The sequence below is a fragment of the Gracilinanus agilis genome, chromosome 1, assembly GCF_016433145.1.
Source record: "Gracilinanus agilis isolate LMUSP501 chromosome 1, AgileGrace, whole genome shotgun sequence".
NCBI classification, from domain to species: domain Eukaryota; kingdom Metazoa; phylum Chordata; class Mammalia; order Didelphimorphia; family Didelphidae; genus Gracilinanus; species Gracilinanus agilis.
In genome coordinates, this window is record NC_058130.1 from 166,351,528 (window position 1) to 166,368,195 (window position 16,668).

At 36.5% G+C, this 16,668-nt stretch overlaps 1 protein-coding gene across 1 annotated transcript in view; it reads left to right on the forward strand.

Moving 5' to 3' along the window:
• Positions 1–2,426: 2,426 nt before the first annotated feature.
• UNC13B (unc-13 homolog B) overlaps positions 2,427–16,668 on the forward strand; it is a 269,311-nt gene continuing 255,069 nt past the window's right edge. The window contains exon 1 of the mRNA XM_044678148.1: positions 2,427–2,565. Within this exon, the coding sequence (XP_044534083.1) occupies positions 2,427–2,565 (139 nt within the window). The remainder of the gene's footprint in view (positions 2,566–16,668) is intronic.

Sequence of the window (16,668 nt, forward strand, 5' to 3'; positions counted from 1 at the left end):
GAATTGAGCAGGAATAGGAGGATGAACTGTTTTACTGTTGGGAAATTGTAGAGTACTTTTAATAACTCCAAACTTCTCCCTGAAATGAAAGCCTATCTTAAAAAATATTATTTTCTAATCAATACTCTATGGCAGGGGTCGGCAATGTATGGCTCTCTAGCCATATCTGGCTCCACCTCCCAACCAGCCAGTCCTGGCAGAGCCCCAGGATGTGCCCCAGGGGGCCCTTCAGCCCCCGCCCCATATTCCAGCGCCTTCCATCTCCATCCTTCTCCTTCTGTAGGCGTTTATGGCTCTCACGACCAAAAAAGGTTGCCGACCATTGCTCTATGGCTTTGAGCCATATAATATCAGTCTCTGAAGAATTAAAGTTGAGGGTCATCTCTTGGGCAATGGAGAGTTGCATAGTGAGGGTTGGCAAACAGTCACCCATAAAGAATTGTGTAGTCTGCTTGACACCGTCTGCCTATCAGTGGATCATGTGAATTGTCCTGTACATTTTTCTCCTCACTGTCACTCTGTGATCCTCTCACCTTTTGTTCAAGTCACCGGTCTCTCTGATGACTACTTCTACACAAGTCTACTCCCTCCAAATTGGGTGAACTCTCATGTAAGATATATGAGGGAAACACGAATAAGAGTTACAAAGGATGAGAGAGATAGACCATGATTGAATGGATCATCTGAGTGAGATCCAGTTTATCAAATTATTGGAGTAAAATACCTATTTATATGCTTTGACTACTCATTGAAGTTTGGTCATTACTCTTTTACATTCACATCAAATGTATTTTCCATATTTTTCTCAGTCTGTTATTTCCTTCTCTTATTTTACTTACATTGTTCATTGTATGGCTATTAACATTTTTTATGTAATTAAATCTACTTATTTTAGTCTGAGGGAGGCAGCATGGTGCACTGGGAAGAACACTGTCTTTGTAGTCAAAGGGCTTGGATTTAAATGCCAATTTAAAAAATTTACCATATATGTGATCTTGGGCAGCCATTTAACTTCCTTAGGCCTCAGTTCCTCTTCTTTAAAAAAAAGAGGGAGTTGAACTAGGTGCACTTTGAGGTTTCTTCTAGCACTAAATCTATGACTATTGATATTTTGTTCCTAACAGTTTCTTCCATTTGTTATATAGATAAAAATTCCATTTTTCACATTTGAGATGAATGTTATTTCTCTTTCTTTTAACTTTTTAATGGTTTTCTTTATGTTTAATTCATTGGACCCATTGGGATTTCTTTGAAGTACATATTGTTGAGCTTTGGAGCTAAACTCATTACTGCCATACCACTATCCATTTTATTTTATTGAATGATGATTCTTTTCCCCAATGTTTAATATCTGTGAACTGATCAAATATTATTTTATATATATTTGATGCTTTTTCTGTAATCTTTATTATTTTCCATTGATTTATTTTCTCACTTTCTTGCCTGCCCAGGACCATGTAATTGTGAGAATTACCATTTTATAGTATGTTTTAAAGTCTCACTGGGTAAGAGCCTCATAATTCTACCTTGAGATCTATGCCTCTTCTTTCCCCACATAAATCTTGGTATAATTTTTAGAGTTCTATGCCTATACTCCCTTGATATTTTGATTGTTATTGTATCAAATATATAAACTATTTTGGAACTATTGATATTTTTACTGTATTGCATTTTCTTAGCCATATGTAAAAGTCTTCATTTTTCAATTATTCCTTTGCTTTTGTCAAAACTATTTTGAAATTACATTTTTATAAATAGCTTGTGTTTGTCATGGAAAGTTAATAGATATAAATAGTTTAATTTAATTATTATACATATTTCTCTATAAATTTTTTTATTAGTGGCATATGAGAATGCAAATAGTTTTTGTGTTGTATCCTTTACATGCTAAAAAAAGTCATCCCAAAATTTTATTGCTCATTTTTTTGGCATATGATCATGCCATTTGCAAATTTAACTTGATTTAACAAACATTTATTAATGCTTAATATGTGGAAGGTACTGTGCTAATTGTTGTAGATACACACTTAAAAACCTAAAACATCTCTGTCTTCCTGAAGCCTTCATTCTCTTGGTATTGGGAAAGATATTACACGTAATAGATTAGTAAGTACTTGATGGAAATCAAGGAGTTGAGAAGTGAATGTGTGGTGAGAAAGCGAAAACAACAAATATAGAGAACTTTCTAGGTGTTTGGCAAAGAAAAAAGGTATGATATGGCATAATACTTTGAGGAAATGTTTAGATAAAGTGAAGAATTTTATACACACACATTTTTTATAGGGAGGGGTGGAGGAAACATCAGTGTGTTTGTAGGTAACTTGGAAAGGATGCCTAGAAGTAGATAGAGAGAAATTAAAGAAGAGAAAGAAAATAACTGAAGGGGCAAGACTAGCTACCAGAAAGAGTGGAATCATGGGCATAAGATGAACCTTGATATGGTAAAGGACCACTTTCAGAGTGAAGGCAGTAAGATTAAGGAGGATGGGGAAAGGTTTCTTGCAGTGGATAAGACTTTAGCTTTGAAGGAAGCCAGTGAAGAAGACAAAGGTGAAGAGGAAGAAAGTTAGTTTTTGGGGACAGCCAAATACTTGGAATTGGGAGATGAAGTGTCTTGTTTGGGGAATAGCAAAGAGGCTAGTGTTATTGGATTGAAGAATATGTGGAACAGGGATATATGGTGTAAGAAGCCTGGAAACATAGGAAGGGCCTGGGTATGGAGGGCTTTATAAGTGAAACAAAGGACTTAAGTGTTGTTCTTCAGATGACTCTGTTTAGTTGGGTCTCTTGTCATGTTTAAAAGTTCAGTTCGTCTTATGAATGAGCATAGCTTTGGCTACTACAAAAACATGTTGTTTCCAAGGCTTGTTGTTTAAGATTTGCACAATTTGGCTCCAAAAACTTTTCTAGCCTTCTGTTGTAATACTCTTCTTTGTATATTTTATGTCTATTCAAACCGTATTATTCTTTATTTTTTTATACTCTTTCTGCCATCTTCTTGTCTTTCCTTATATACTTGTCCTCCATGTCAGGAATGAATTCCCCCCCCTCTCCACAATCTTCATTTCTTTAAATCTCTCCCTTTTCTTTGAGGGAGTGCTATGTACTCCATGAAGATTTTTTTTAAACCCCGTACTTTTGTCTTAGAATCAATAACCAAGTATTAGTTTCAAGGGAAAAGAACAGTAAGGACTAGATAATTGGGGTTACAACTGCCCAGATTCATACAGGAAATGTCTGAGGACACATTTGAACCCAGGACCTCCTGTTTCCAGGCCTGACTCTCTATCCCCCAAACCACTTCTCTGCTTTTCCATGAAAAAAATTCTTTTTTTTCTTTAGTCAGGTATTTCTTTACCTGACTTCCTGACCCTTAGGAGAAGTGACCAATTTCTCTTTAAATGTTTCATAGCAATTTATGCAAGTACATTGCATTTATCCTAGTCTCTCTTGCTATCTTGCTATTAAGTTACTGTTAGATTAGAAATATCTTGAGAATAAAATCAGTAGTATATCTATTTTTGTATCCTGAGTTGCCTGCCCATATTAGATGCTTAATAAATGTTCCTGGTTGTTGAATTGAATTGTTTGACTTTTTTTTTTTTCAAAAATATTTTGATAAACTTTCAGTAATCGAACCTGCTTGCAATTTCCTTCTTAGAGAGCCTGAAGAATGTATTCAACTAAGGACACAGTGAAACACGGTCTAAAAGAATATAAAATTGATGTAAGCAATTAGAAAAGGGATGAAAGTAGATAGAATTTGCATTAGCCAGATGAAGGGCCCAGGATAAGTAAAAATGTTGGATTAATTCAGAAGCTCAGGCACAATGAAAAAAAAATCAGCTTTTCTTGACTGTGCTCGGTCACCATTTCAAGGTTGTTGTTCAGTCACTCTGGGGTTTCCAACTCTATGTGACTTCATGGACCACAGCATACCAGACCCTTCTATCCTCCACTATCTCCCTAAGACTGTCCAAGCTCATGTTTGTTGCTACCATGACATTATCTATTCATCTCATCTTCTGCTATCCCCTTGTCCTTTTGCCTTTAATCATTCCTACCATTCCAAGGGCAGATTATTGATTGATTGACAGGAGCTATGTAGGGGGCCAAGGTGAGACTCATTTCTATATGGACCGATCTGGTAGACAATTAGCTTCTTTGAATGACTAAAAAGGATGCCTCTCTGCCTATTTTTGTTTTGCTCCTTTTTGGGTTTCCTTAAAATTCCTATTTCCTGTCTGAGGAGTATCTTAGTCATTTTTGGAGACTGACTTTCTGAGTTCAGTAAATGAAGTTATTCCTTTGAACCGTGTATGGGAGAATTCTTTTTTTTATTCAAATCTAATAAAAAAATTTTTTTCCATGGTTAAATGATTCATGTTCTTACTCTCCCCCTCCTCCCCGCCCTGTAGTCACTGCGCATTTCCATTGTTTCTTCCTGTGTCATCAATCAAGACCTATTTCCATATTATTGAGAGTTGTACTAAGGGTGCTCCTTTAGAGTTTACATCCCAAATCATGTCCTCATCAACCCATGTGTTCAAGTAGTTGCTTTTTCTTCTGTGTTTCCACTCCTGCAGTTCTTCTTCTGAATGTGGGTGGCGTTCTTTTCCCTAAATCCCTCAGAATTGTCCTGGGTCATTGCATTGCTGCTAGTACAGAAGTCCATTACATTCGATTTTACCACAGTGTATTGGTCTCTGTGTACAATGTTCTTCTGGCTCTGCTCCTTTCTCTCTGCATCAGTTCCTGGAGGTCTTTCCTGTTCACATGGAATTCCTCCAGTTTATTATTCCTTTGAGCACAATAGTATTCCATCACCAGCATATACCACAATTTGTTCAGCCATTCCCCAATTGAAGGGCATACCCTCCTTTTCCAGTTTTTTGCTACCACAAAGAGCATGGCTATAAATATTTTTGTACATGTCCTTTTCTATGGGAGAATTCTTATTGGAGGAGAGCTCAGCTCAGTGCACCTTTAATCTGTTCGCATCATCAAGTTTTCTCGGAATTCATGAACCCACTTTTCTTCTGCTCCTCACTCTACTGAAGGGATGATGTTCTAGAATCTCAGAATATGAGCACTAGAAAAATCCTGAGGGATCATTTAATAATGATGATGGGGAGAGGGGCAGCTGGGTGGCTCAGTGGATTGAGAGCCAGGCCAAAAGATGGGAGGTCCTAGGTTCAAATCTGACCTCAGACACTTCTCAGCTGTGTGACCTTGGGCAAGTCGCTTGACCCCCCCCCCAATTCCTAGCCCTTACCACCCTTCTGCCTTGGAGCATATACATAGTATTGACTCCAAGATGGAAGGTAAGGGTTTTAAAAAAAATAATGATGATAGCAGTAATAACAACAATTAGCATTTGTAATAAAGCTTTATGGTTTGCATCTAGTTGCAACATGCATTTGTTTTCAGAATACCATATTATCTTCAATATATAATAAAAATCATAGATAAACATTTCTCTCAAAGGAAAAGGATGATCTTTTTATGTCCTTTTTTGAAGGCATTTAATTTCTTTGAACCTCTTAGTTGGATTGATCTAGCTGACTGACCATTGATAATGTGAACACTATAGCCCTGGTGACATGTCAGTGTTCTTTTGTATTTTCCTGGCCACTATATAGAAACAAAATATTTGGTGGTCATGCAGAGCTCCATGATGAATTCCATCTTTACGCAGAGCCATTCTGCATGATGTTACTTACTTTGTTTGACCAGAATCATCCTTTCATCTTTTGCTATTTTCAAAGTCACCAAGTCACCATGTTCTCTTTTGACCTGCTCATTTCTTCTTCCTGTTTGAAATGTACCACCCTCAGTCATAGTACAGAAGGGATAGCTGTGTTTTTGGAATGATATTAAAGAGCTGAGTGAGGTATCGTTTGCCATCTGCTCCTAAAAGTCAAGATGTTGCTTTACTAGAATGGCAGTTCCTAATTTCAGAAAAACTCTTAACTCATTTGAGCCTTGAGAGGTCAGTACCATCAAACCAGAAAGGGAATTCTTCTATGGTACCAACAGAAAATAGATTAAGATCCTAAGATCAAGAGGGTGGTATCACTATATTAAAAATGACTCCATCTTATCTTGAAATGCCAAAAATAATTTAATCAAGTAGTTAGATGGGGGTTGCCTGATGTGTAGACAGAAATGACTCAGAAGGTATACCTGGAGTTGTTCCCTTTCTTGATTTCTGTAAAAGCTTTTGTAAGTACCATTATATCATTGACATTGTGCCTAAACCTGGAATCAGTTCTGAAAATTTGTTATGTGCCTTTTCCCAGAACTAGCACTCTGGGAATTTTAATTTATACAGTAAATAAACAGGTAAATGCTCAAAATCACACATCAAATAATGGATATGAAAAGTTATAGAGGGAATAGCTTATATCAGTGATGGACAAACTATGGCTTGCAGGCTAGATGCGGCCCCCTGAAATGTTCTATCTGGCCGTGAGACATTATTCCTGATCTGACTAATACAAGGAGTAGGATACAAAACAATGAAACTTCTAAAGAGTTGCCTAGAAACAGACTGACAGATGAGCATTTCCTTTCCTTTGGCCCCCTCTTTAAAAGTTTGCCCATCCCTGGCTTATATGGTTAGGAAAACTATTTAGAAAGCTTACTGTTAAAGTTGTGGAATTTGGACTGAAAATAAAGATTTGGGAACCTTTGGATAGGATGGATCACATAGGATCATAGATTTAGAATTGAAATGGGCTTTAGAGATTATTGTGTCTCACTCTCTTATTTTTTAAATAATGAAACTGAGGCCCCGTGAAGGAAATTTCTCAAAGTCATATAGGAAGTAGGTGGCAGAGGCAGGATTTGAATTCTGACACTATATCCATTGCTTTTTCCAGTATTTCACAATATCTCCATTTTCATTTGTGTGTAGGTGATAAATTTTATAACTTCCCACAAAAGTTTTGATCTATATCAGTGGAAGTTGTCCATGTACCAAACAAATCATGAGCTAATCTTATTTTCTATACACTATAATCCCATACAAGCTATTTGCTCCAGTCAGTCTCTGGGCTCTTTATTGTCTTCTGAAGTTTTCTTGAGGTTTTCTGTGTTTGGGTTTCTTATGACTTATGCATTCTCCTTGGTAAGACAACTTAGATAATATGGTACTTGATCTCATGGATCTTACAATTTTCTAAGGAACAGCATTAATAAATAATTAAAATACAAAGCAGTGCTTGAGAAAAACAAGCAGAATACCATAGCAATTAAAGGAGGGGAAAAGTAATTACTGAGAGGGAATCAGGGAAAGTATTCTGGAAGAGATGACATTTAATTTGAGCTTCAAGGTTTTAATGGGCAGAAATGGAGAATGAGGTCATTTTCTTCCCATTCTTTTCCATTTTTTGACTAGACAAGAAATTGCTATATTATTTTGTTGCAGCTGATTCTAACAACCATTCCTGATATTGTTTTTTACTGATTATTCAGTTACTATTTACAACAGTGTGCTTATCTTGTACAGCCAAGTGGTTTTACATGTATTTTATTCTTTCTTATGAATTTCTTTTCATATTTCTGAGTGCTTCTCCTACTCTGTCTTGGAATACTTTTATCATTTTCATCAAGTACTATATTCTCAGCTTGTTCCTTCCCTTCCTGTTTTTGAAGTCATTACTGTACTTGGTAGCTATTTGACAAGAACCTGTATGTAACCCAACTCTAACTCTAACTCTAAATTCTAACCCTAAACTTAATTTAGAAAATTTTAAACAATTAAAAGGAGTACATGTGATAAGTTTGTTAGAAATTGTAGAATAGGTTAGTCTGGAGGGTTGTTTTAAGATCCAACAAAGAAAATTGGCTTTAAAAATGGTTTACAATTCTTTTAGCATTTTATGTCTATAAAAACATTTATAATTTGTTAATCAACTGGTACAGAAAGAAGAGAATTACAGGACTGAAAGCACTAAACCACATAATATAAACTCCAGACGAGTACAATTTGAATTTAATGTAACTTAATTTACAACATGGTAATTTGTTATTCAATTTGTCTAGACCCCAATTTAGTTACAGAATTAAATTATTCTTTCATCTCCATTTTGTAAGATGGGAATAAGTGACTCTGCTTTCGTTTTTGACTTTTCATATGACCTTAGGCCAAATTACTTACCTAACCTGTGTCTATTCATACAGAAGTAAAATTGGGAGGCATTAAACACACAGACACAGACACAGACACAGACACACACACACACACACACACACACACACACACAAAATCAAACATTGATTTTGTTGCAGTTGGTTTCCTGGTTCTTGCCTTTTAAAAGAAGAACATTTTAAGACACTGGAACTTTCTGGACTTCTGTCTTTGTCTCTAATATTAATCCACTAAGCTAATATTTTTAAGAGCCTACTGTGTAAAATGGAGTTTGATTAGATGATAGTCCTTCAGCTTAAAAAATTCATGGTTCTTGGAACATTGGTTTTTTAAAAAGTGTTCATCTTCTCTGAGACATGTGCTTCTTATATTATAATGCTGATTTTCTTTAGAAAGTTATTGTCACCTCTGAGTTATGCTTAACATTAAATGCTATAATTCAGTTTATTTTTCTTTCTACTCCATAAGAATTGGGTCTCCTTCTGAAGTTCTATCCCCTACTATTACTTATACATAATAGACTCAAGCTAATCTTCTTGAGAACAATAATAACTACCTTAATACAAATGTAAAGATTAGTGAGGTTATAATAACTCAACGTGTTATCAGAAAATAAATCAGACTATCAGAAAAGTGTGTGTGTGTCTGTGTCGGTATGTTTGTCTGCTTGTCTGGGTTCTATTTAGTCTCCAAAGTCTAGTCTGTTCTTAGCCTGCCTGGGTTGATTCTTCTTTTTTTGACTTTCAAAGGAATTTATATATGCCATTCCATCTATGAACTCCAGGCCTTTTCACTGCCTTATCTGGAATGCTCTCCCTTCTTATCTATACCTCCTGGCTTCCCTGGCTTTTGCTATTGGTCCATTAGGGCAACTTTAGAACCTCATCTTCTGAATACAGAGGGAGGACCTGCTGTATTTTTTCTGCCGCTAATTCTATCTACATACTTTCACTGATTTCCAGCTAAATAAGCAAGCAGGATCTCTCAGCTATATCCAAGTTCCTGCTTCCCATTTAGGATGAACTTGTACCCCTGACTAGGCTGCTCCAGATCTCTTAGTCTAGTTATGTTTATTCTGGTCTCCTGTTTCCACTGAGCTTCTCTCATGCTCTTGCTCCTTTGTCTGTTTTATTGATTAGAATCCTACTAGGATTTCTAGATTTATATTTTAATCTATTGTTATTGATCAAGGCTATTCTAATTGCTCTCATTCATTTAGAAGCTCATTCTTAGCTTAACTGAAGTTATTTAAGGTACATTGCCCTATTGATAAAATTGGGATCCCAGGATGTACAGTGAGCACATATTCTTTCATTCAACAAACATTTACTGTGCACCTACTGTAGTCTAGGCACTGTGCTTTTTATATTTAGAGATACAAAAAGAGGTAAAGTTCACTCCCTGACCTCAAAGAATTTACGATGTAATGAGACCCTCTTCACTACTTGCCAAGATTACTTCAGTAATCTGATTTCTTTGAATCCAGGTCTTCCTTTGGCCACTCAATCCTCTGTATCTCTATTGACCATACCATTCTTTTCCTCAAGGAGCTTCATTAGTGAGAGATACAAAGTCCTTTATGTATTTGGCATTTTAAAGCCTGTCATAATATGGTTCTTGCCTGTCTTTCTAGGCTGACTACATGTTTCTTTTCCTGTTACACTAAATGTTTCAGCAGTTCTCCATACATCGAATCCCATTTCCTTTTGCTGTCATTGCACAGATTGTGCTCCATCCTTGAAATCCTCTCCCTCAAGAAACCTTTTCTGATTCCCCCATTTGTTAGTACCACTCTGAATCACTATGTAGTTAATTTGTATATAACCTATATTTACTCATCTGTGAACATACTACTTCCCCTGGTGATGGTTCTTGAGGAAAGGGACTGCATTGTTGAGAGCAATAGAGAGAAATATGGTAGGTTAGCATAATCTATGGATCTCATCAGAACCAGCAGTAGTTTGCAAAATTTCTACAGTTGAGGGCTGTGACCTGAAAATCAGGTCATAGAACGGATGACATATCCAAAAAACCTGTGACCACTTTCTATAGCTCCTTTCATTAATAAAAGTTTTATTAAAAACCCAAGTGCCATTCATTTTAAAAGAAAAAGGTGAATGTGTGGAAGGCCAATTGGAGAAATAGGGTCGTGGATAGGGCCTGTTTTCTGGATTCTCTACGTGACCAATTCAGGCTGAGGCAGCCTTTGTGTTTGGTCCTGGTAACCTAAGCCCTGAAAAGCTGTGGTACCAGCAGGTTGGTTAATCCAATTTGACTCCTCCCAGAGGCTCATTTTATAATTGGAAGTCATTGAGAGAAATAGAGTCTGTAATAGATATTTTATCTGGATCCCATTATAAAATCATTGGCAAGTAAAACTGTGTATGATTTTTCTGCACTGCCTGTCAAGACACAAACAGAATGGGTTATCTAAGATAGAAATCTTGACTCCTTTTATGATCCACACCTTTTCTTATCGGAAAGCATTATAGTCTTATTGGAAAACTTTAAGTTCTTAGCAAACCAGCAGTTAAGAAGTTAACAATTCCTCTCCAAGACAGAAAAGCAGAAAATTAAGCTGCCTGGTCTCTGAAACTGTTTCTAGACAGCCAAGGTCAGAACTAGACAAAGTTAGACAAGACTTCATCCAAGCAGGTGCTTTCCTCCTGAGAAAGTATAAGATTCAATTCATAAGGATATCTGTAACTATTCCCAGAATTAGCTTCCTGATAAGGCGGCTAAAATTCAGCCTTGGACCTTGTTCTATTCCGGGCTTATCTTTACCTTGAAGCCACTGAGGCTCCTTTGTACTTTGACATGACCTAATTTGTAATTTCTGTGCAACTGCGAAGCTTCTTTGTGTTCTTTGTGTGAAATGAGTCTTGAAATCTGTATATATTAAACTTGTGACTCCATGGCAATTTGGAGTAATTCAGAGCTAACCATTAGCTGTTATTCTCAGTCTGTTTCATCCTTAACATCTGATGCCACCTTAGGCCACTCAAAAACTCCTGGTATATAGAGCTGGCTCTCTATACTGCATCATTTTTGTGTTAGTATCTTGAGCATCTAGAATCTCTAGTACCTGACACATAGCAGGATCATAATACATTCTTTTATTGATTAGACCCTTATGCTATGAAAGTAAAGACACAATCTTTGACCTCAGGAAGCTTATAAAGAGGGTTGTTTACACAAATAACTACTATGCAGGGTGTGGTATGATGAGTACAGAATTAAGATATAAAGAACTCAAGGCAAATGTAGATGGAAAGAGCTTACAATCAAGAGGATTAGGGAAGAGGCAGCACCTCAGCTGGATCTTGAAGGAAAAGAAGATTTTGGACAGGCTTTAAATGAAGGAAGGTTTGGGAGATAGACTACCCCAGTGATGGGCAACCTTTTGAACTTGATGTGTCAAAATTTGCCAAAAAATTGAGCATAACTCGGGTAGTGTGTCACTTTGAGAAAACCATAATTTCACAATATTTATAGTTTAAATAACAAAAATGTATAATTGTAATATATAACTGTATTTAATAAACCAAAAACTAATTATTTAACTTACCTGCTTAGTGACTTCTTTGTTCATCTGTCAGCCAGTTTCTTTTGTTGGTCTTGATATTATTTAATTTGTATGGGGTGCTGCGAACTAAGATAAGTGAGGGGGAGGGGGAATTATTTAACTAACCTGCCTATTAGTGATTGTTGCTGAATTTCATTGGCTAATGAAAATTCATTTACCCGCTAAATCTTCAATTGAAGGTTGGTATTTTGTACACTTCAAGCCCAAACAAGTGCTACTAGCTTCATCTGTCAATCTGTTTCCTTTGTTAGTTTTGATATTATTTAACGCTGAGAATAAGGTCTCACAAAAGTACATAGAGGGAAAAATTGTGAGTAAAGCCATTGCTTTATTTTTCAGGGTACTAAAAGTGTCTGGTAATCAGTTCAGGCACTCCAAATTTCCTGTTCATAGTGGCACTCCTCTTGATTCTCCAAGCGGCACTTTTCTAGATTCTCAAGCTTTGACCTTAAGTCGACAAATACCTGAGCCCAGATGTTGTCTTGAAATTCTGCAAGTTGCATCTCCAAATCATCAATTTGCATCCATTGGAAACCATTTAATTCCAAACTGCTATAGATTAATACATCAGGATATTTAATTATTTTCATGGTCTGTTCTAGGCTTCTAAATTGATTAAATCTATCACTGAACTGGTCAAGTAATGAGTCTAAAACATGCTGGTACTTTATATGCAAGGGTTCTATTTCATTTTGTACAGCTGCACTGGTCTTCTCAAAATACTTTGTTACTCAAGGAAAATACTTATGTTTTAGTTTCTACATCTCGCTTGAAAATTTTAAGTTTGCTTTCAAAAGCTTTTATGTGTCCAAACATAATGTACCTTGTAACTTTAAATTCAGTTCACTAATATGAACAGAGAGATCTGTAAAAAAAACATCAGGATGTTGACCCATTTATCATCATTGAGCTGAGGAAAGTTTCTCAGATCCTTATCCTCAAGAAATACCTTAATTTCTTCAAAGCACTCCACAAAGTGCTCAAGAACTTTGCCTTGGCTCAGCCATCTTACATTATTGTACATTGGCAGTCCACTGTAGGTGGAATCAACCTTCAGTAAAAGTGCAGAAAATTCTCACTGGTGAAGGGAGTGAGCAGGTATCAAATTAACTATTTTTGTAACAAATGACATTAAGTCATTTAAGTCCTTGAATCCTGCCTTGGCACATAAAGCCTCCTGATGGATAATACAATGAAAAAAATCTGATATCCAATAGCTTCTGTAAACAATTTGACAAATCCAACTTTTTTTCCCTACCATGTTTGGTGCCCCATCTGCTGTCACTGACACAACTTTAGAGATATCAATGCTTAGGTCACAGAATGTTTGTATAACAATCTTACATATTTTGCTTCCTGATGTACTTATTGGCACTGATACTAACTTTATCAACACTTCTCTCATTTTGAGAACACCAGAATATTGCCCAATAATGGCCAACTGCGAACGTGATGTGACATCAGTAGTTTCATTAAGAGAGATTGAAAAATATTTACAATTACTTATGTCTCTCTTTAATTGATGTTGTACGTTTGTGTTCAGTCTCATTATTCGGTTTTTTATGATATTTCTACTGAGTGGTTACTCAGGTATTCTCTTAATAATTGCATTTTTATTCTGCATATTGTGAAATAGAACTGATGCACATCTTAGGAGAGTTTCTTTAATAAATTCTCCCTCACTGAGTATTTTCCCATGCTGAGCTATGGAGTAAGTGATGCTCAAACTTGCAGATGTTAAATTTGTAGAGCCTTTTACAAATTTAAGGATGGAATTATATTGGCCTTTATAAAAGTATAGCTGCATGGAAATATATTCCTTCCTTTCATCCTCACTTTTTTTTTTTTCAAGAACTAGGAATGATTAGTTTCTTTCTTTTTTTCTTTCTTTCTTTTTTAAACTTTTAGCTTCCATCTTGGAGTCAATACTGTGTATTGGCTCCAAGGCAGAAGAGTGGTAAGGGTAGGCAATGGGGGTCAATCACACAGCTGGGAAGTGTCTGAGGCCAGATTTGAACCTAGGACCTCCTGTCTCTAGGCCTGGCTCTCAATCCACTGAGCCACCCAGCTGCCCCCTGATTAGTTTCAAATGTCTGTTTATATTCTACATTCTGCTTACTACCATTTCAGTACATAGAATACAAAATGATCTGCCGTTTTTTCCTATAATGCCATACATCTCAGTCCATGTCTCTTGAAAGGGTCGGCTACTGCTACTACCACTTCCTTTACTTAACCTTGGTTTTTTATTTTTTGGGTTCTCCATCAGGGAGGGCAGTGACAGAAAATAGAATTATAGATAGCCTATTAGCCCTGTAAGTAATTAGGGATTAACTAGCCTAGCTGATCACAAGATGGCACGTCTAACTGTCTTTTAGGAAAGGGCAGGGTTAATAAGCAGAAATAGGGGTTAATAAGGATGCACAACAGTAATAGTGTCTGCACTATGCTGCAAGATGGCGCTCCTTATGTAAATTAAGATGGCTGCCACTATTTCTAATGGCAGGAAAAGGCAGCCATAGCACAGGCCCTCACTTCTCCTAGTCTTCCCCTCACTTATCTCAGTAATGATGGTCAATTAGAAATCCGTAACACCCCAGAACAGTAGATTGGATGATGGTTGCTGTGGTTATGTGGTTGCCAGCAGTGGCGATCACAGGACCCCCAGAGATGCGTCCCCCACAGCATTCTGCTACTCCCTGCTCTGCTGACTGGAAGTGAGGTCAAAGATTCCCTAATGGCCTGGAAGTCCCAGAACTAGATGCTCTGTGCCCGAGTTCTATTGTTTTGGCCTACAGACTTCTGGCACAGAGTGTCTACACTTCACTACAGCAAATGTTTCATCCTCGGCACGCGGCCCCAGACTTCTCTGCATGTGGCTGCATGTCATCGAAAATGGCTACGCCTGTCAGTGCTCACACGTGTGTCATAGGTTCGCCATCAGGGGACTACTCCAATCTCTAGAGGCAGGAGATAGCAGGTAGAGCTTAGAGAAGAGCTCTTAAGTCATGTCTGACTGGAATGTGATTGTATAAAACTAGTTTTGCAAACAAAATGTAACAGTAATAATAATAATACACAATTTCAAATAAAGTATGGAATGAAATAACTCCACCAAAGAAAGCACATAAAAAGCAGTAAAAATTATGAAAAGCAGTGTGGCAGAGTAAATAGAGAGTGAGCTTTGGAGCCAGGAAGACATGGTATTCAAGTTCCTCTTTAGACATGTTTGTGTGATTCTGGGCAAATCAAAACCATTCATTACTCCACACATAAACAGCCTATAAATTATAGGAAAAAATACTGTCCTGCACTGGTAGTGGGAATTTCCTTACCTTGGTCCATATACCAGTGTACTCATAGGCTTAATCTGTATCCTAAAAGTGATTACAATGATTAACATAAAAATATCCACTAACTTTTGACCTTTTTTAAAATTGTTTTTTGTGAGTGTTTCAATAAAGACACTTAAAAAATCCACATGCTTACCAGAACCGTATACACAGAGATGGATACACTGTGGCACAATTGATTGTAATGTATTTCTCTACTAGCAGTAATGCAATGATCCAAAACATTTCTGAGGGACTTATAAGAAAGAATGAGACCTAGTAATAGTATTGATAGATCAAAGATGTATGTATAGTTTTATAGTCCTTTGAGCCTAGTTCCAAATCATTGTCTAGAATGATTGGGCTAGTTCACAACTATAATTTATTAATGTGCTTATTTTCCCTCATCCTCTCCAGAATTTGTCATTTTGATGTGTGAGAGGGTACCTTAGAGTTGTTTTAATTTGTATTTTTCTAATTATTACTGATTTAGAGCATTTTTTCATATGACTTTAGATAGTTTTGATTTTGTTTTCTGAAAACTGTTCATTTTCATTGCCCATTTATCATTTGAAAAATGGGTCTTATTTTTATAAATTTGACTGAGTTCTCTACATATTTGAGAAATGAGACCTCTATCAGAGAAATTTGCTGTGAAGTTTTTGATTAATTGTCAATGGTTCCTTTTAGCAATATGTAGTTTCCTTGATTATCTCTTTTAATTAGGTCCCCTTTTGCTTTTGCTTGATCTGAGATCATGATTGCTACCCTAGACTTTTTAACTTCAGCTGGAGCATAATAGATTTTGCTCTAGCTCTCTATTTTAACTTTCTGTTTCAGTTGTATCTCTTGTAAACAGAATATTGTTGAATTCTGGTTTCTAATTCATTCTGCTATTTCCTCCCATTTATTTTTAAAATTTTAAATCAGTTAAAATTTTTTTTCCATTACATACAGAAACAATGAACTCATCCCATTCACATTGATAGTTATCATTCCTAATAGTATTTCCCCCCACCCTCTTTTCTTCTGTTTATCCTTTTCTCTTTTTATCCTGCCCCACCTCAAAAGTCTGTTTTGCTTTTGACCACTTCTTCCTTGATTCGACCTTTATTTTTAACATCCTCCCCACCCTTTCTCTTATTCTTTCTCCTCCTGTTTCCCTATTGGTTAAGATATATGTCTATACCCAACTGAGTTTGTTTATATTTTATTCTTGCTTTGAACCAGTTTTGATGAGAGATTCAAATATTGTCCAGCACTTCTCTATTTTCTCTTCCACTAGAAAAGCTCTTCCTTTTGTGGCTTTTTTTTTTTTTTTTTTTTTGGAATAATCTCTCACATATTTATTAATAGTTTACAATTCTTTAGGTTTTTTGTTGTTGTTGTTTTTTAAACCCTTACCTTCTGTCTTGGAGTCGATACTGTATATTGGCTCCAAGGCAGAAAATGGTAAGAGTAGGCAGTGGGGGTCAAGTGACTTGCTTAGGGTCACACAGCTGGGAAGTGTCTGAGGTCAGATTTGAACCTAGGACCTCCCATCTCTAGGCCTGGCTCTCAATCCACTGAACTACCCAGCTGCCCCCTAGGTTTTT